The sequence below is a fragment of the Ipomoea triloba genome, chromosome 11 (assembly GCF_003576645.1).
Source record: "Ipomoea triloba cultivar NCNSP0323 chromosome 11, ASM357664v1".
NCBI lineage: Eukaryota > Viridiplantae > Streptophyta > Magnoliopsida > Solanales > Convolvulaceae > Ipomoea > Ipomoea triloba.
Genome location: NC_044926.1, coordinates 7857398 through 7878763, shown reverse-complemented (window position 1 = coordinate 7878763; position 21366 = coordinate 7857398). Strand labels below are relative to the sequence as shown.

The following is a 21366-nucleotide window of genomic DNA, read 5'->3' as shown; positions in this document are numbered from 1 at the left end:
AACTGATTTTTCAGGTAAAGTTCGATGGCCTATTTGACACATTTTATGCTAAAAAAGTGACATTTACATTTACTTGTTATTACAGGTCACTAACATCTAATTATGCCTTGATGAACAAAATTGCATGTTTATGTACCAAATTGCAACTTTAAATAGTTTGAGAGCCAAATTGTTGTCTATTTTACACATTTTATGCAAAAAAAAAATAGACATTTATATTTACCTAGTATTACAGGTCACTAACATGTAATTATGCCTTATAAACTACATTGACATGTTTATGTACCGAATTGCAATTTTAAGAGATTTGAGTGCCTAATTGATTTTTCAGATAATGATCGATTGTCTATTTGACACATTTTATGCAAAAAAAAAAAAGAACTGACATTAAATTTACCTGGTATTACAGGTCACTAATAAGCAATTACGCCTTGATGAAATAAATTGAAATGTTTATGCACCTAATTGCATCATTAAAAATTTTGAGAGCCTAATTGATTTTTCAGGTAAAGTTTGATGGCCTATTAGAGACATTTTATGCTAAAAAAGTGACATTGACATTTACCTGTCATTACAGGTCACTAACATGTAATTATGCCTTAGAAACTAAATTGACATGTCTATGTACCTAATTGCAATTTTAAAAGTTTTGAGTACCTAATTGATTTTACAGATAATGTTCGATGGTCTATTTGACACATTTTATGCAAAAAAAAATAGACATTTATATTTACCTGGTATTACACGTCACTAACAGGTAATTATGCCTTATAAACTAACTTGACCTGTCTATGTACCTAATTGCAATTTTAAAAGTTTTGAGTACCTAATTGATTTTACAGATAATGTTCGATGGTCTATTTGACACATTTTATGCAAAAAAAAAAAGTGACATTTAAATTTACCTGGTATGACAGGTCACTAACAGTTAATTACGCCTTGATGAACTAAATAAATATGTTTATGTACCTAATTGCAACTTTAAAAAGTTTGAGAGCCAAATTGATTTTTCAGGTACAGTTTGATGGCCTATTAGAGACATTTTATGCTAAAAAAGTGACATTTACATTTACCTGTCATTACAGGTCACTAACAGTTACTTACGCCTTGATGAACTAAATACATATGTTTATGTACCTAATTGCAACTTTAAAAAGTTTGAGAGCCTAATTGATGCATATTTAACACATTTTATGAAAAAAAAAAGGGACATTTAAATTTACCTGGTATGACAGGTCACTAACAGTTACTTACGCCTTGATGAACTAAATACATATGTTTATGTACCTAATTGCAACTTTAAAAAGTTTGAGAGCCTAATTGATTTTTTAGGTACAGTTTGATGGCCTATTCGAGCCATTTTATGCTAAAAAAGTGACATTTACCGTTACCTGGTATTACAGGTCACTAACAGTTAATTACACCTTGATAAACTAAATTGACATGTTTATGCTCCTAATTGCAACATTAAAAATTTTGAGGGCCTAATTGATTTTTCAGGTACAGTTTGATGGCCTATTAGAGACATTTTATGCTAAAAAAGTGACATTTACATTTACCTGTCATTACAGGTCACTAACATGTAATTATGCCTTGATGAACTAAATTGACATGTTTATGCTCCTAATTGCAACATTAAAAATTTTGAGGGCCTAATTGATTTTTCAGGTACAGTTTGATGGCCTATTAGAGACATTTTATGCTAAAAAAGTGACATTTACATTTACCTGTCATTACAGGTCACTAACATGTAATTATGCCTTGATAAACTAAATTGCATGTTTATGTACCAAATTTCAACTTTAAATAGTTTGAGAGCCAAATTGATGCCTATTTGACACATTTTATGCAAAAAAAATAGACATTTATATTTACCTGGTATTACACGTCACTAACAGGTAATTATGCCTTATAAACTAAATTGACATGTCTATGTACCTAATTGCAATTTTAAAAGTTTTGAGTACCTAATTGATTTTACAGATAATGTTCGATGGTCTATTTAACACATTTTATGCAAAAAAAAAAAAGTGACATTTAAATTTACCTGGTATGACAGGTCACTAACAGTTAATTACGCCTTGATAAACTAAATACATATGTTTATGTACCTAATTGCAACTTTAAAAAGTTTTAGGGCCTAATTGATTTTTCAGGTACAGTTTGATGGCCTATTAGAGACATTTTATGCTAAAAAAGTGACATTTACATTTACCTGGTATTACAGGTCACTAACAGTTAATTACACCTTGATAAACTAAATTGACATGTTTATGCTCCTAATTGCAACATTAAAAATTTTGAGGGCCTAATTGATTTTTCAGGTACAGTTTGATGGCCTATTAGAGACATTTTATGCTAAAAAAGTGACATTTACATTTACCTGTCATTACAGGTCACTAACATGTAATTATGCCTTGATAAACTAAATTGCATGTTTATGTACCGAATTGCAACTTTAAATAGTTTGAGAGCCAAATTGATGCCTATTTGACACATTTTATGCAAAAAAAAATAGACATTTATATTTACCTGGTATTACAGGTCACTAACAGGTAATTATGCCTTATAAACTAAATTGACTTGTCTATGTACCTAATTGCAATTTTAAAAGTTTTGAATACCTAATTGATTTTACAGATAATGTTCGATGGTCTATTTGACACATTTTATGCAAAAAAAAAAAGTGCCATTTATATTTACCTGGTATTACAGGTCACTAACAGTTAATTACACCTTGATAAACTAAATTGACATGTTTATGCACCTAATTGAAACTTTAAAAATTTTGAGGTCCCAACTGATTTTTCAGGTAAAGTTCGATGGCCTATTTGACACATTTTATGCTAAAAAAGTGACATTTACATTTACTTGTTATTACAGGTCACTAACATCTAATTATGCCTTGATGAACTAAATTGCATGTTTATGTACCAAATTGCAACTTTAAATAGTTTGAGAGCCAAATTGTTGTCTATTTGACACATTTTATGCAAAAAAAAATGGACATTTATATTTACCTAGTATTACAGGTCACTAACATGTAATTATGCCTTGTAAACTACATTGACATGTTTATGTACCTAATTGCAATTTTAAGAGATTTGAGTGCCTAATTGATTTTTCAGATAATGATCGATTGTCTATTTGACACATTTTATGCAAAAAAAAAAAAAAAAAACTGACATTTACATTTACCTGGTATTACAGGTCACTAATAAGTAATACATTTACATTTACCTGGTATTACAGGTCACTAATAAGTAATTACTTTACATTTACCTGGTATTACAGGTCACTAATAAGTAATTACGCCTTGATGAAATAAATTGAAATGTTTATGCACCTAAATTACGCCTTGATGAAATAAATTGAAATGTTTATGCACCTAATTGCATCATTAAAAATTTTGAGAGCCTAATTGATTTTTCAGGTAAAGTTCGATGCCCTATTTGACACATTTTATGCTAAAAAAGTGACATTTACATTTACCTGTTATTACAGGCCACTTACAGGTAATTATGCCTTGATAAACTAAATTGACATGTTTATTTATTTAATTGGAACTTTAAAAAGTTTGAGGGTCTAATTGATTTTTCAGGTTAAGTTCAATACCTATTGACACATTATACGCAAAAGAAAAAAAAAAGTGACACCTACAATTACCTGGTATTATAGGTCACTAACAGGTAATTATGCCTTGATAAACTAAATTGACAAGTTTATGTATCTAACTTCAACCTCAAAAACTTTGAGAGCCTAATTGATGCATATTTAACACATTTTATGCAAGAAAAAAGTGACATTTAAATTTACCTGGTATGACAGGTCACTAACAGTTAATTACGCCTTGATGAACTAAATACATATGTTTATGTACCTAATTGCAACTTTAAAAAGTTTGAGGGCCTAATTGATTTTTCAAGCATAGTTTGATGGCCTATTAGAGACATTTTATGCTAAAACAGTGACATTTACGTTTACCTGTTATTACAGGTCACTAACATGTAATTATGCCTTGATGAACTAAATTGCATGTTTATGTACCAAATTGCAACTTTAAATAGTTTGAGAGCCAAATTGATGCCTATTTGACACATTTTATGCAAAAAAATGGACATTTATATTTACCTGGTATTACAGGTCACTAACAGGTAATTATGTCTTATAAACTACATTGACATGTTTATGTACCTTATTGTAATTTTAAAAGGTTTGAGTGCCTAACTGATTTTTTAGATAATGTTCGATGGTCTATTTGACCCATTTTATGCAAAAAAAAAAAAAAAAAAAAAAAAAAAAAAAGAAGTTACATTTACATTTACCAGGTATTACAGGTCATTAATATGTAATTACGCCTTGATGAAAATAAATTGAAATGTTTATGCACCTAATAGCAACATTAAAAATTTTGAAAGTCTAATTGATTTTTCAGGTAAAGTTCGATGGCCTATTTGACACATTTTATGCTAAAAAAGTGACATTTACATTTACCTGTTATTACAGGTCACTAGCAGGTAATTATGCCTTGATAACTAAATTGACATGTTCATTTATTTAATTGGAACTTTAAAAAGTTTGAGGGTCTAATTGATTTTTCAGGTAAAGTTCAATGCCTATTGACACATTTTACTCAAAAAAAAAAATGTGAAACCTACAATTACCTGGTATTACAGCTCACTAACAGGTAATTATGCCTTGATAAACTAAATTGACATGTTTATGTATCTAACTGCAACTTCAAAAACTTTGAGATCCTAATTGATGCATATTTAACACATTTTTGCAACTTTTAAATGTTTGAGGGCCTAATTGATTTTTCAGGTACAGTTTGATGGCCTATTAGAGACATTTTATGTTAAAGAAGTGACATTTACATTTACCTGTTATTACAGGTCACTAACATGTAATTATGACTTGATAAACTAAATTGTATGTTTATGTACCAAATTGCAACTTTAAATAGTTTGAGAGTCAAATTGATGCCTATTTGATACATTTTATGAAAAAAAAAATGGACATTTATATTTACCTGGTATTACAGGTCACTACCAGGTAATTATGCCTTATAAACTACATTGACATGTTTATGTCCTAATTGCAACATTAAAAATTTTGAGGGCCTAATTGATTTTTCAGGTAAAGTTCGATAGCCTATTTGACACATTTTATGCTAAAAAGGTGACATTTACATTTACTTGTTATTACAGGTCACTAACATCTAATTATGCCTTGATAAACTAAATTGCATGTTTATGTACCAAATTGCAACTTTAAATAGTTTGAGGGCCAAATTGATGACTATTTGACGCATTTTATGCAAAAAAAAAATGGACATTTATATTTACCTGGTGTTACAGGTCACTAACAGGTAATTATGCCTTATAAACTAAATTGACATGTTTATATACCTAATTGCAATTTTAAGAGGTTTGAGTGCCTAATTGATTTTTCAGATAATGTTCGATGGTCTATTTGACACATTTTATGCAAAAAAAAAAAAAAAAAAAAAAAAAAAGTGACATTACATTTACCTGGTATTACAGGTCACTAACAGGTAATTACATCTTGATGAACTTAATTAACATGTTTATGCACCTAATTGCAACATTAAAAATTTTGAGGGCCTAATTGATTTTTCAGGTAAAGTTCGATGGCCTATTTGACACATTTTATGCTAAAAAAGTGACATTTACATTTACCTGTTATTAGAGGTCACTAACAGGTAATTATGCCTTGATAAACTAAATTGACATGTTTATGTACCTAACTGCAACTTTAAACATTTTGAGAGCATAATTGATGAATATTTAACACATTTTATGCAAAAAAAGTTCCATTTAAATTTACTTAGTATTACAGGTCACTAATAGGTAATTACGTCTTGATGAACTAAATTGATATGTTTATGTACCTAATTGCAACTTTAAAAAGTTTGAGAGCCTAATTGATTTTTCAGGTACAGTTTGATGGCCTATTATAGACATTTTTATGCTAAAAAAGTGACATTTACATTTACCTGTTATTACAGGTCACTAACATGTAATTATGCCTTATTTACCTGTTATTACAGGTCACTAACATGTAATTATGCCTTGATAAACTGTTATTACAGGTCACTAACATGTAATTATGCCTTGATAAACTAAATTGCATGTTTATGTACCAAATTGCAACTTTAAATAGTTTGAGAGCCAAATTTATGCCTATTTGACACATTTTATGCAAAAAAAAATAGACATTTATATTTACCTGGTATTACAAGTCACTAACAGATAATTATGCCTTATAAACTAAATTAACATGTCTATGTACCTAATTGGAATTTTAAAAGTTTTGAGTACCTAATTGATTTTTCAGATAATGTTTGATGGTCTATTTGACACATTTTATGCAAAAAAAAAAAAAACAAAACAAAAAAAAAGACAAAAAAAGTGACATTTATATTTACCTGGTATTACAGGTCACTAACAGTTAATTACACCTTGATAAACTGAATTCACATGTTTATGAACCTAATTTCAACATTAAAAATTTTGAGGGCCTAACTGATTTTTCAGGTAAAGTTCGATAGCCTATTTGACACATTTTATGCTAAAAAAGTGACATTTACATTTACTTGTTATTACAGGTCACTAACATCTAATTATGCCTTGATAAACTAAATTGCATGTTTATTACCAAATTGCAACTTTAAATAGTTTGAGAGCCAAATTGATTTTTATTTGACACATTTTATGCAAAAAAAATGGACATTTATACTTACCTGGTATTACAGGTCACTAACAGGTAATTATGCCTTATAAATTACCTTGACATATTTATGTACCTAATTGGAATTTTAAAAGGTTTGAGTGCCTAATTGATTTTTTAGATAATGTTCGAAGGTCTATTTCACACATTTTATGCAAAAAAAAAAAAAAAAAAAAAATTAACATGTTTATGCACCTAATTGCAACATTAAAAATTTTGAGGGCCTAACTGATTTTTCAGGTAAAGTTTGATGGCCTATTTGACACATATTATGCTAAAAAAGTGACATTTACATTTACATGTTATTACAGGTAATTATGTCTTGATGAACTAAATTGACATGTTTCTTTATTTAATTGGAACTTTTAAAAGTTCTAGGGTGTAATTGATTTTTCAGGTAAAGTTCGATGCATATTGACATATTTTACGCAAAAAAAAAAAAAAAAAAGTGACACCTACAATTACCTGCTGTTAGAGGTCACTAACAGGTAATTATGCCTTGATAAACTAAATTGACATGTTTATGTATCTAATTGCAACTTCAAAAACTTTGAGATCCTAATTGATGCATATTTAACACATTTTATGCAAAAAAAAGTTACATTTAAATTTACCTGGTATGACAGGTCACTAACAGGTAATTACGCCTTGATTAACTAAATACATATGTTTATGTACCTAATTGCAACTTTAAAAAGTTTGAGGGCCTAATTGATTTTTCAGGTACAGTTTGATGGCCTATTAGAGACATTTTATGCTAAAAAAGTGACATTTATATTTACCTGTTATTACAGGTCACTAACATGTAATTATGCCTTGATAAACTAAATTGCATGTTTATGTACCAAATTGCAACTTTAAATAGTTTGAGAGCCAAATTGATGCCTATTTGACACATTTTATGCNAACAGGTAATTATGTCTTGATGAACTAAATTGACATGTTCATTTATTTAATTGAAACTTTAAAAAGTTTGAGGGTCTATTTGATTTTTCAGGTAAAGTTCAATGCCTATTGACACATTTTATAAAAAAAAAACCTACAATTACGTGGTATTACAGGTCACTAACAGGTAATTATGCCTTGATAAACTAAATTGACATGTTTATGTACCTAACTGCAACTTTAAACATTTTGAGAGCATAATTGATGAATATTTAACACATTTTATGCAAAAAAAAAGTGTGATTTACATTTACCTGGTATTACAGGTCATTAACAGACTGACATGTTTATGCACCTAATTGCAACATTAAAAATTTAGAGGGCCTAACTGATTTTTCAGGTATAGTTCGATGGCCTATTTGACACATTTTATGCTAAAAAAAGTGACATTTACATCTACCTGTTATTACAGGTCACTAACAGATAATTATGCATTGATGAACTAAATTGACATGTTTATTTATTTAACTGGAACTTTAAAAAGTTTGAGAGTCTAATTGATTTTTCAGGTAAAGTTTGATGCCTATTGACACATTTTACGCAAAAAAAAAAAAAAAAAAAAAAAAAAGTGACACCTACAATTACCTGGTATTACAGGTCACTAACAGGTATTTATGACTTGATAAACTAAATTGACATGTTTATGTATCTAACTGCAACTTCAAAAACTTTGAGAGCCTAATTGATGCATATTTAACACATTTTATGCAAAAAAAAAAAATGACATTTGAATTTACCTGGTTTGACAAGTCACTAACAGGTAATTACGCCTTGATAAACTAAATACATATGTTCATGTACCTAATTGCAACTTTAAAAAGTTTGAGGGCCTAACTGATTTTTCAGGTAAAGTTCGATAGCCTATTTGACACATTTTATGTTAAAAAAGTGACATATATATTTACCTGTTATTACAGGTCACTAATATGTAATTATGCCTTGATGAACTAAATTGATATGTTTATGTACCTAATTGCAACTTTAAAAAGTTTGAGGGCCTAACTGATTTTTCATGTACAGTTTGATGGCCTATTAGAGATATTTTATACATAAAAAGTGACATTTACATTTACCTGTTATTACAGGTCACTAACAGGTAATTATGTCTTGATGAACTAAATTGCACTTTTATGTACCAAATTGCAACTTTAAATAGTTTGAGAGCCAAATTGATGCCTATTTGACACATTTTATGCCAAAAAAATGGACATTTATATTTACCTAGTGTTACAGGTCACGAACAGGTAATTATGCCTTATAAACTAAATTGACATGTTTATGTACCTAATTGCAATTTTAAGAGGTTTGAGTGCCTAATTGATTTTTCAGATAATGTTCGATGGTGTATTTGACACATTTTATGCAAAAGAAAAATAAAAAAAAAGTGACATTACATTTACCTGGTATTACAGGTCACTAACAAGTAATTACACCTTGATGAACTAAATTGACATGTTTATGCACCTAATTGCAACATTAAAAATTTTGAACGCCTAATTGATTTTTAATGTAAAGTTCGATGGCCTATTTGACACATTTTATGCTAAAAAGTGACATTTAATTGATGAACTAAATTGACATGTTTATTTATTTAATTGGAACTTTAAAAAGTTTGAGGGTCTAATTGATTTTTCAGGTAAAGTTCGATGCCTATTGACACATTTTACGTAAAACAAAAAAAGTGACACCTACAATTACCTGGTGTTACAGGTCCCTAACAGGTAAGTATGCATTTATAAACTAAATTGACATATTTATGTACCTAACTGCAACTTTAAACATTTTGAGAGCATAATTGATGAATATTTATCACATTTTATGCAAAAAAAATTTCATTTAAATTTACTTAGTATTACAGGTCACTAACAGATAATTACGCCTTGATGAACTAAATTGATATGTTTATGTACCTAATTGCGACTTTAAAAAGTTTGAGGGCCTAGCTGATTTTTCATGTACAGTTTGATGGCCTATTAGAGATATTTTATGCTAAAAAAGTGACATTTATATTTACATGTTATTACAGGTCACTAACAGGTAATTATGTCTTGATGAACTAAATTGCATGTTTATGTACCAAATTGCAACTTTAAATAGTTTGAGAGCCAAATTGATGCCTATTTGACACATTTTATGCCAAAAAAATGGACATTTATATTTACCTGGTGTTACAGGTCACTAACAGGTAATTATGCCTTATAAATTAAATTGACATGTTTATGTACCTAATTGCAATTTTAAGAGATTTGAGTGCCTAATTGATTTTTCAGATAATGTTTGATGGTCTATATGACACATTTTATGCAAAAGAAAAATAAAAAAAAAAGTGACATTACATTTACCTGGTATTACAGGTCACTAACAGGTAATTACAACTTGATGAACTAAATTGACATGTTTATGCACCTAATTGCAACATTAAAAATTTTGAGCGCCTAATTGATTTTTCAGGTAAAGTTCGATGGCCTATTTGACACATTTTATGCTAAAAAAGTGACATTTACATTTACCTGTTATTACAGGTCACTAACAGGTAATTATACCTTGATGAACTAAATTGACATGTTTACTTATTTAATTGCAACATTAAAAATTTTGAGGGGCCTAATTGATTTTTCAGGTAAAGTTCGATGGCCTATTTGACACATTTTATACTAAAAAAGTGACGTTTACATTTACCTGGTATTACAGGTCACTAACAGGTAATTACGCCTTGATAAACTAAATTGACATGTTTATGCACTTAATTGCAACATTAAAAATTTTGAGGGCCTAATTGATTTTTCAGGTAAAGTTCGATGGCGTATTTGACACATTCTATGCTAAAAAAGTGACATTTATATTTACCTGTTATTACAGGTCACTAACAGGTAATTATGCCTTGATTAAATAAATTGCATGTTTATGTACCAAATTGCAACTTTAAATAGTTTAAGAGCCAAATTCATGCCTATTTGACACATTTTATGCCAAGAAAATGGACATTTATATTTACCTGGTGTTACAGGTCACTAACCGGTAATTATTCCTTATAAACTAAATTGACATGTTTATGTACCTAATTGCAATTTTAAGAGGTTTGAGTGCCTAATTGATTTTTCAGATAATGTTCGATGGTCTATTTGACACATTTTATGCAAAAAAACAAAAAAAAAATTGACATTTAAATTTACCTAGTATTACAGGTCACTAGCAGATAATTACACATTGATGAACTAAATTGACATGTTTATGCACTTAATTGCAATATTAAAAATTTTGAAGGCCTAATTGATTTTTCAGGTAAAGTTCGATGGCCTATTTGACACATTTTATGCTATACAAGTTACATTTACATTTACCCATTATTACAAGTCACTAACAGGTAATTATGTCTTGATGAACTAAATTGACATGATTATTTATTTAATTGGAACTTTAAAAAGTTTGAAAGTCTAATTGATTTTTCAGGTAAAGTTCGATGCCTATTGACACATTTTACGCAAAAAAAAAAAAGTGACACCTACAAATACCTGTTATTACAGGTCACTAACAGGTAATTATGTCTTGATAAACTAAATTGACATGTTTATGTATCTAACTTCAACTTAAAAAATTTTCGAGCCTAATTGATGCATATTTAACACATTTTATGCAAAAAAAAAAAAAAAAAAAAAAAAAAAAAAAAAGTGACCTTTAAATTTACCTGGTATTACAGGTAATTACGCCTTGATAAACTAAGTTGATACGTTTATGTATCTAATTGCAGTTTTAAAAAGTTTGAGAGCCTAATTGATTTTTCAGGTACAGTTTGATGGCCTATTAGAGACATTTTATGCTAAAAAAGTGACATTTACATTTACCTTTTTTTACAGGTCACTAACAGATAATTATGCCTTGATGAACTAAATTGCATGTTTATGTACCAAATTGCAACTTTAAATAGTTTGAGAGCCAAATTGATGACTATTTCACGCATTTTATGCAAAAAAAAAAAATGGACATTTATATTTACCTGGTATTACAGGTCACTAACAGGTAATTACGCTTTATAAACTAAATTAACATTTTTATGTACCTAATTGCAATTTTAAAAGGTTTGAGTGCCAAATTGATTTTTCAGATAATTTTCGATGGTGTATTNAAAAAAAAAAAAAAAAAAAAAAAAAAAAAAAAAAAAAAAAAGTAACATTTACATTTACCTTGTATTACAAGTCACTAACAGGTAATTATACCTTGATAAACTAAATTGACATGTTTATGCACCTAATTGCAACATTAAAAATTTTGAGGGCCTAATTGATTTTTCAGGTAAAGTTCGATGTCCTATTTGACACATTTTATGCTAAAAAAGTGACATTTACATTTACCTGTTATTACAGCTCACTAAGAGGTAATTATGTTTTGATGAACTAAATTGCATGTTTATGTACCAAATTGAAACTTTAAATAGTTTGAGAGCCTAATTGATGCCTATTTGACACATTTTAGGCAAAAAATTGACATTTATATATACCTGTTATTACAGGTCACTAACAGGTAAATATGCGTTATAAACTAAATTGACATGTTTATGTATCTAATTGCAATTTTAAAAGGTTTGAGTGCCTAATTGATTTTTCAGAAAAAGTTCGATGGTCTATTTCACATATTTTATGCAAAAAATAGTGACAATTACATTTACCTGGTATTACAAGTCACTAACAGGTAATTACGCCTTGATGAACTAAATTGACATGTTTATGCACCTAATTCCAACATTAAAAATTTTGAGGGCCTAATTGATTTTTCAGGTAAAGTTCGATGGCCTATTTGACACATTTTATGCTAAAAAAGTGACATTTATATTTACCTGTTATTACAGGTCACTAACAGGTAATTATGCCTTGATTAACTAAATTGCATGTTTATGTACCAAATTGAAACTTTAAATAGTTTGAGAGCCTAATTGCTGCCTATTTGACACATTTTATGCAGAAAAAATGGACATTTATATTTACCTGGTATTACAGGTCACTAACAGGTAATTATGCCTTATAAACTAAATTGACATGTTTATGTACCTAATTGCAATTTTAAAATGTTTGAGTGCCAAATTGCTTTTTCAGATAATGTTTGATGGTCTATTTGACACATTTTATGCAAAAAATAGTGACATTTACTCGTCAACAACTCAGCATACCCGCTAAGCCCCTAAGCACTATCGGCTTCCCATACATTAGTTCCTAGCAGAAACTAACCCAACCAATACATAGGTTCACGATTGACAAAGCCCCCAATCGTTAGGCACACTATCTAATATTACAACTTTACAAGAGGGAAAAGCAACGTAAATTAAACAGTACATGACACTAAATTAATTAAGGCGTTCCTTAGTGCCATCCATCCCGTTTCCAGCCAAGTTCCCGCACCGGCTCGTACCAAGTCTGCCTGATACACACGCTGTTTCGACGCTGCAACGCCCAGCCCACACACACTACGCAGATTGCGTTCCCAAGTCCGTGCACACGGACACAGCGATTTACCTGGTGTTACAGGTCACTAATAGGTAATTACGACTTGATAAACTAAATTGACATGTTCATGCACCTAATTGCAACATTAAAATGTTTGAGCGCCTAACTGATTTTTCAGGTAAAGTTCGATTGCCTATTTGACACATTTTATTCTATAAAAGTGACGTTTACTTTTACCTGTTATTACAGGTCACTAACAGGTAATTATGCCTTGATTAACTAAATTGACATGTTTTTTTATTTAATTGCAACTTTAAAAATTTTGACAACCTAATTGATGCCTATTTGACACATTTTATGCTAAAAATATGACATTTAAATTTTCCTGTTATTACAGGTCACTAACAGGTAATTATGCCTTATAAACTAAATTGACATGTTTATGTACCTAATTGCAACTTTAAAAGGTTTGAGAGCCCAATTGATTTTTCAGATAAAGTTCGATGGTCTATTTGACACATTTTATGCAAGAAAAAAAAAAGTGACATTTACATTTACCTAGTATTACAGGTCACTAACAGGTAAATACGCCATGATGAACTAAATTGACATGTTTATGCACTTAATTGCAACATTAATAATTTTGAGGGCCTAATTGATTTGTTAGGTAAAGTTCAATGACCTATTTGACACATTTTATGCTAAAAAAGTGACATTTACATTTACCTGTTATTACAGGTCACTAACAGGTAATTATGCCTTGATGAACTAAATTGACATGTTTATGCCCCTAATTGCAACATTAAAATGTTTGAGAGCCTAACTGATTTTTCAGGTAAAGTTCGATTGCCTATTTGACACATTTTATGCTAAAAAAGTGACATTTACATTTACCTGTTATTACAGGGCACTAACAGGTAATTATGCCTTGCTGAACTAAATTGACATGTTTATGCCCCTAATTGCAACATTAAAATGTTTGAGAGCCTAACTGATTTTTCAGGTAAAGTTCGATTGCCTATTTGACACATTTTATGCTAAAAAAGTGACATTTACATTTACCTGTTATTACAGGTCACTAACAGGTAATTATGCCTTGATGAACTAAATTGACATGTTTATTTATTTAAATGCAACTTTTAAAAGTTGCATTTATGCAAAAATATTGACCATTAAATTTTCCTGGTATTACAGGTCACTAACTAGTAATTACGCCTTGATGAACTAAATTGATATGTTTATGTACCTAATTGCAACTTTAAAAAGTTTGAGGGCCTAATTGATTTTTAAGGTACAGTTTGATGCCCAATTAGACACATTTTATGCTAAAAATGTGACATTTACATTTACTTATTATTACAGGTCACTAACAGGTAATTATGCCTTGATAACTAAATTGCATGTTGATATACCAAATTGCAACTTTAAATAGTTTGAGAGCCTAATTGATGCATATTTGACACATTTTATGCGAAAAAAAAGTGGCATTTATATTTACCTGGTGTTACAGGTCACTAACAGGTAATTATGCCTTATAACTAAATTGACATGTTTATGTACTTAATTACAATTATAATAGGTTTGAGTGCCTTATTGATTTTTCAGATAAAGTTCGATGGTCTATTTGACACATTTTATGCAAAAAAAAAAAAAAAATTAACATTTACATTTACCTGGTATTACAGGTCACTAACAGGTAAATACGCCATGATGAACTAAATTGACATGTTTATGCACTTGATTGCAACATTAATAATTTTGAGGGCCTAATTGATTTGTCAGGTAAAGTTCGATGGTCTATTTGACACATTTTATGCTAAAAAAGTGGCATTTATATTTACCTATTATTACATGTCACTAATAGGTAATTATGCATTGATGAACTAAATTTACATGTTTATGTACTTAATTACAACTTTAAATAGGTCTTTAAATAGTTTGAGAGCCTAATTGATGCCTATTCGACACATTTTATGAAATATATATATATATATATATATATATAATAAAGGATAAACTTTCATTAACACTTGTTAGTTTTTAAGATTAGAATAATATTTGATAATCACTGAAGTATAAACACTATTGTCTATTGATATGTGACTATCGAATATATAAATAAATGACACTAATCAGTCGTTTATTAATATGATGATAAATCTATTTGTGTCCCCCGACTGGAAATAGATACAATTGAAATAGGCAAACCTAAACCAAAGTTAGGAAACATACCAAGGAAGTTTATTTACATTCCTCTTCATATAGTTGTTCTCATATGAAAGAAAGCTTCACATCTGGCATGAAGAAGACAGAGTGACATCTGATTTGTCCAAAAGAATCAATGGTGTATTTACAATTCAACTAGTGGAATAGTTCATTGCTGAATGCTGATCTATGCACAAAAGGTTTTCCCTCGAGAATCATTCGGGCCTGTAATTCACAAGATTGGGGAGGTCGGTTGACTGAAGTTTCTTGATATCATCTGCTGTTACCAGGCAAGACTCAAGTGTCAAGGATTTCAATTTCTTGAGTGGCTTCAGATGTTGCAAACCAGCACTTGTTATGCGAGAATTTGATACATTCAAAGACACCAGTGATGTCAACCCTGCATACAGAGACAGAAATATGACCAGACATATATCTTCATGTTTTAGAAGTAGGAGAACTAAAGAAATGAACCAGCAAGTTGAACAGGTTCAACCAGGAACAGGATAGCTATCTAGTCAAATTAGATGCAGGACTTTGACCATGTTGGAAACTTATTGAGTTAGTGATGCTATAAACATATATATGCAAGTAATGAATATGATGGATAAGGTCAAATTTCAGTTGGGAAAAGTTGCATGTGTTTCAGGGCGGGAATGAACTAGCCATGGCAAGCTTGAGTGGTATGCAGATTCTGCAATCTGCACAGTATGTTATCCTGCCAAGGTGAGTGTGTAAGCCATGCAATGTTTCTGAAATTCCAAATTCAAATATTTGAACTCCAACTTCAAATGCAGGCATGGTGGTTGATGAATGGATGATGTTTAACTTCCATGCCTATTCTTCAATGATTTTAAACTAATTTAACCACCTTGCAATCATCTTATACAATGGATTTTGAATGTTCAACTTCCATGAATTGCTTGTATAAATATCATGCAATGTTCATAGTGTGATGATTTGATGAAACATCAATTGCTTGCCTAGTTCTTTGCTAGTGTCTGCAGCCTTTAGTATTAGAACAAACAACTTTGTAAATCAACTTTAAAAACAACCGAAGTTGATTGGTGTTCTTTGTATTGCAAAAGTTCTATCTTGATTCACCCTTGTTGCTTTGCTATAGAGAAGATCAAGAAACTTTTAGGAGTGTGTGTACATTCACACACTTGTGAGACATTTCCCTGTTCCATTGTTTGTTACACTATCCATTCCCTACTGCTAACAGACCAGAATTAGAAACTGAGAAACCAAATTAGGGTTGCCTGATACAAGCAAGTTTTGAATCTTAGGGGCCTTTTTCCTTTTCCATTTTGTCCCTAAATCAGGTAGCTACATGGTTTTTGGCTTATGGTTCAAGCCTTCCATTCTCTAGCCATAGTCCTCTCCTCTAAAGTCTCAAACTTCACGCAAGTGGCTCTTTACCATTGGCATTGCTTTTCTAATCTGACTCGAACTCTTTTTCCTTAATGATAGTGTATCAGTTACCAATTGGGCCTGGTATTTTCAATTCACAAACTTGTAGATGGGATTTACTCCCTTGGCAGAAAAAGTTGACATTCTTTGCAACATTTGATACTTTTTTATTCTTAAGAGTTAAAAATTAAAATCCTTTGCTCTTGAGTTCTCCTTACTTTGAGGTTCTGTCCTACTTTTATAATTTTTATATCAACTACTAAAGAATAAAGATATCCTGCTGACATCAATACCAATCAGACCTGGTGGGCAATCCAAGTCAATGTGCAGTCTGGTTACATTGAGCTCTAAATACATAAATATGGATATATAATAATAGGTAATAAGATGCAAATAAATTCTTTCTGCTGGAAAGGGATAACTATGTCTCACGCTGAAGAGAGAGGTACATACCAGAAATTGTTATCAAGCTTTTATCGGTCAGATGAGAGTTTTGTGAAAGATTTAGCAAAGTGAGGGATGTAAGATCTTTGATGTTCTTCACACCAGTATCAGTCAAGCCTCCACCACAAATTTCCAGGGACCTCAGGTTCTTGAAATCTGCTCAGCCAAGAATAATGATGAAAATATGCAAGGATCAGTGGTCAGCAGCTAAAAATAGAAGTAAAAAGCATATAAACAAATATAAACTTCTAAATTTCCAGCAACTAATTTTATGGATCATGCACTTAACTTTAAAGATCTCATTCATTCAATTTTCTTAGCATTAAAAAATGCTACATATATTTGCTTTTTCATTCTTCCTTTTCGTGTGTGTGTGTTTGGAGAGGGGAGGGGGAGCTAGATTCTGTAACAGGAAAATCTATAGATTACTTCATGCATACATCTTAAGTAGTTTGTTCCTGAATCAGTAATTCGAGCTCCAAAGAGATCCAAATGTGTCAATCCTGTCAAACCTGCACGTCATTGCAAAAGCTGTAAAGAGAAATCCAAAAGTTCATTTCATGGAATTGGGTCCTGTTAACTCAGATCAAGAACACAAAAAGCTGTAAAACAAGTATCCAAAAGAAGCATCAAGCATTGTCATAAACAGTACATCAACAGTATCATTGAGGAAGGCTGTAAAGCATTGATAAAAAAGATGACCATTCATGGATTTCTTTCCTTTTAACTCAGACCAATAACAAAAAAAGCTATATACATATATCCAAAGAAGTGCCAAGTAGCATAGACAACATAGAGAACTACCAGCCCTTTGAAAAACAAAATTGTGTAAACTGAATCACTATCAGGCACATAAAATAGCAAGCACAAGGACAGACACCATTAAAAGAACCCACTTGTGAGAGCCGCAAGCCCAGCATCCGTAACTTTCCCAGCATCCAAATTAAGTGATCTCAGCGATGACAACCCACTTAACTTCCTCAAGCCAGAATCCGAGATGACAGTGAATGACAGATTCAAACTCTCCAAATTATGTAACCCTGCAGGATACAACTCATACAAGGCATGTCAAATCAAAATTGAGTTTTTTTTTTTTTTTTTGAAATACTCATGATTCTTTACTCCAATTATGCAAAATATTTACTCCAATAGTGATAAGAGGTGTAGAACTATCCTTAATGCTTTACTTGTACAGTAACTCAAGTTAATTACCTTGCATGATCCTGAATGCACTACAATATTAAATCCCATTATAATTGATAAAATAGAAAGAATTTCATTGAGAGCCAAATATCTAGGGATAACTATGTCTTACAAAGTAAGCATTCACCGCGAAATAAATATTAGGTATACGTAATAACAGAATTGCCCCTTTATCACTACTTAATGTTAAAAGAGTTTGAATCAATTAGTACATTTGTTGCAGAGAGGATCATTTCAGTTAGAACTCTCTGTCAGTTAAAAAAATGGACCTAGGGCACCATATCTGTAAGGAGATATTCTAATCGTTAAATCAATATGGTAATAGACATAGTATTTGAGTAACATGCAAATCCAAACCATATTATCCTGTGAGTAAAGGCAACAGAAAAAACCTGAAAGATGATGGAGTCCACTGCTTCCGACTTCAGTGTCAGACAATTCCAAACACTTTAGACGTTTAAGGCCTGAAACCAGAGTTACCAGACAAAACCAAATCACAAACTTAGAGAAATAGGGGATGAGAAAAGCAGAAGAAGTAATTATAAGATGTAGATCAAATGGTCAGGCAAAGATATTTCAAAAGCATATGAAGGCATTAAGTCCAACAACAGGGTACTACTCTAAGATGAGCTCAATTTACACTGTGAAACAGTATTTCAAGACATTATTAGTTATAACTTACCAATCAAGGGAAAGGTTTGAGCTTTCCTGGAATATGAGATTATATTTTTATCGAACATTGACAAAATATGCCTAATCTGATATAGATAAAATATGTAGACAAGTTGCTATACAAATTCATTGACTTTCCTATTCAATGTACAGAAAACTATGTTAAAAGAAGGTAATGAAATCTATAATATCAAATAATAAAGGATGAAAAATTAGTGAATTACCAGCCAAGTAGACCAGTCCTTTGTCTCCAATCTCACATGAATCCAAGTTTAAGGTCTCCAAACTTGTTAAACCTGTTTGCAGCGATTCAAAATATAACCACTTCACCGTCTTTAAAAACACTCAAATGCAAGTGTGACACAAAATCAAGTGAAAGACATTTAACATCTGAATTAAATAGTAACAAGAAATATAGTTGTACTTTCTGTGCAAAAAATAGCAAGTAATAACCATTAAAAATAGTAACTCTCAGTGAAAACTGAAGATGCATAGACTTATTACAGAAAGAGGAGGAAACTAGATGAGGAAATCAAACACATGACATTGATAAGATGGAATATTCAAGGGATATTACTATATTAAGCATGTCAAGACCATAGGCAATTACATAATATCCACTCAACATCCCACACCCAAACTTCTTTCAGTGTGTTAAGAGGGAAATAGCATCAACATAAAAATAACATATGCTCCATAGTAGATTAACAAATGTAAAACATAGAAGTTTCAATTGAATCTGGGTTTTAATAGAGCAGGTCAGCTGGAAATCTAGTTGGTGAGCTAAGAAAGAGATTTTTCTAAATTATTCAGAATATCTTAAACAGAAACTTGCCTTTAAGGTGTACAAGAATGCCATCTGAAATCTCATTAAATCCCAAGTTCAATACTTTCAAAGTCTGCAGGGCTACAGAAAACACAATAGCAAAAAGGTCAACACTGACTACTTATTTTTTCCAAATATAATCTGGCATACTCTTATGCACTTTAGTAGCATATTAAGCTGATCAGGCATAACTTACTTGAGAACTTGTTACATCCATCATCTGTCAGATAACATCTGCTCAGATTCAAATATAAAAGGGAACCAAGGGCTGCATGCATCAGCAAATTTGGGCATTAAATACATCTTATAAGATGAAAAGAAGAATATAAAGCAGACGGCACCAAGTTATTGACTCATTGTTAAATGTATATGGTGACAGTTACTAGGGTTTAGTATATGGTAACACCTTGAGTCTTCACCTGTATATATTGGGGTACATACCATCATATGTAATACAAGTAACTTATTCTCTGTATCCCAAATATCATGGTATTAAAGACCTAAGGATTTTTTTAGAAAGTATAGCTTGAAATTGGAACCCTAGGAGGACTGTTGAGACTGCCAGAGGTACTGTTGAACATCCAACAACAAAAGAGGAGGCCGACATAATATCCAGCTACTGAGCAGAGTTTAGAAGACGGAGGCAACACCAGGAGTGAAAGTCATGCCACTAAAATTACTGTTCACCATTGCCATGAAATTGAGTTAAAGAAAGAAGCCGCCTAGTATTAGAATAATGCATAATTGATTGTGCTATGCCTAAATAATATCAGATTCATTATGTACCTATCATACTCCTTATATGTTCAGATTTGTTTGATCACGTAGAAGTGCATAAACCCTGATTCACCCTCCCGTCTTGAGCTAAAATGACTTTTAGAATGCACCAGGAAAAGGAATTTTATGCATATCATGGGCACTTAGACATTTAAGCTTTTTCAAATGCTGGCTAGACTGGGTACACAGTGATAGAAGATCGACTACAGGGAAGTGTCTGTTTGTTGTAGAGGAGCTAGAAGCTAAGTGTGGTAGCAAGATCCTTCAGAATTTGAATATCATGGAAAGGTTCAAACAATTTATGAATTTGGTGTGGATATGCAACATGCTAAATGAGATTGTCCTTGAAACACATGTACCATTAAAATTGTAGTGAGATAATCAGGGAAACCATTTATATATCAAACAATCCTGTTTCCAAGAACAAATAAAACATATTGATGTGCATTGTCACTTTGTACAAAAGAAGGTTCAATTAGGGCTGACTAATCCATCATAGGGCTTAATAGGGACGGAATTGGTTACATTAGTAACAAGCTAGACATGATCAAAATTTAATGTTCAACTTGAGTTTAGTACTTTAGTATGGTAGCAATCACTAGGGTTTAGTATATATGGTAATGCCTTGTGCCATCACATGTTATACAAAAAAAAAAAAAAAAAAAAAAAAAAAAAAAAAAAAAAAAAAAAAAA

The 21366-nt window shown here is 30.8% G+C and overlaps 1 protein-coding gene across 5 annotated transcripts in view; it reads right to left on the bottom strand.

Moving 5' to 3' along the window:
• Positions 1–15256: 15256 nt before the first annotated feature.
• Positions 15257–21366, bottom strand: part of LOC115996575 (dynein regulatory complex subunit 6-like) — a 9760-nt gene continuing 3650 nt past the window's right edge. For all 5 annotated transcript variants that reach the window (XM_031235867.1, XM_031235865.1, XM_031235864.1 and 2 more), the window contains 8 exons: positions 20093–20164; positions 19906–19977; positions 19295–19366; positions 18791–18862; positions 18092–18235; positions 17636–17707; positions 17205–17351; positions 15257–15738 (listed from right to left, as the gene is read on the bottom strand). In XM_031235867.1, coding sequence (XP_031091727.1) covers positions 15554–15738; positions 17205–17351; positions 17636–17707; positions 18092–18235; positions 18791–18862; positions 19295–19366; positions 19906–19977; positions 20093–20164 — 836 coding nt within the window. In that variant the 3' untranslated portion in view covers positions 15257–15553. The remainder of the gene's footprint in view (positions 15739–17204; positions 17352–17635; positions 17708–18091; positions 18236–18790; positions 18863–19294; positions 19367–19905; positions 19978–20092; positions 20165–21366) is intronic.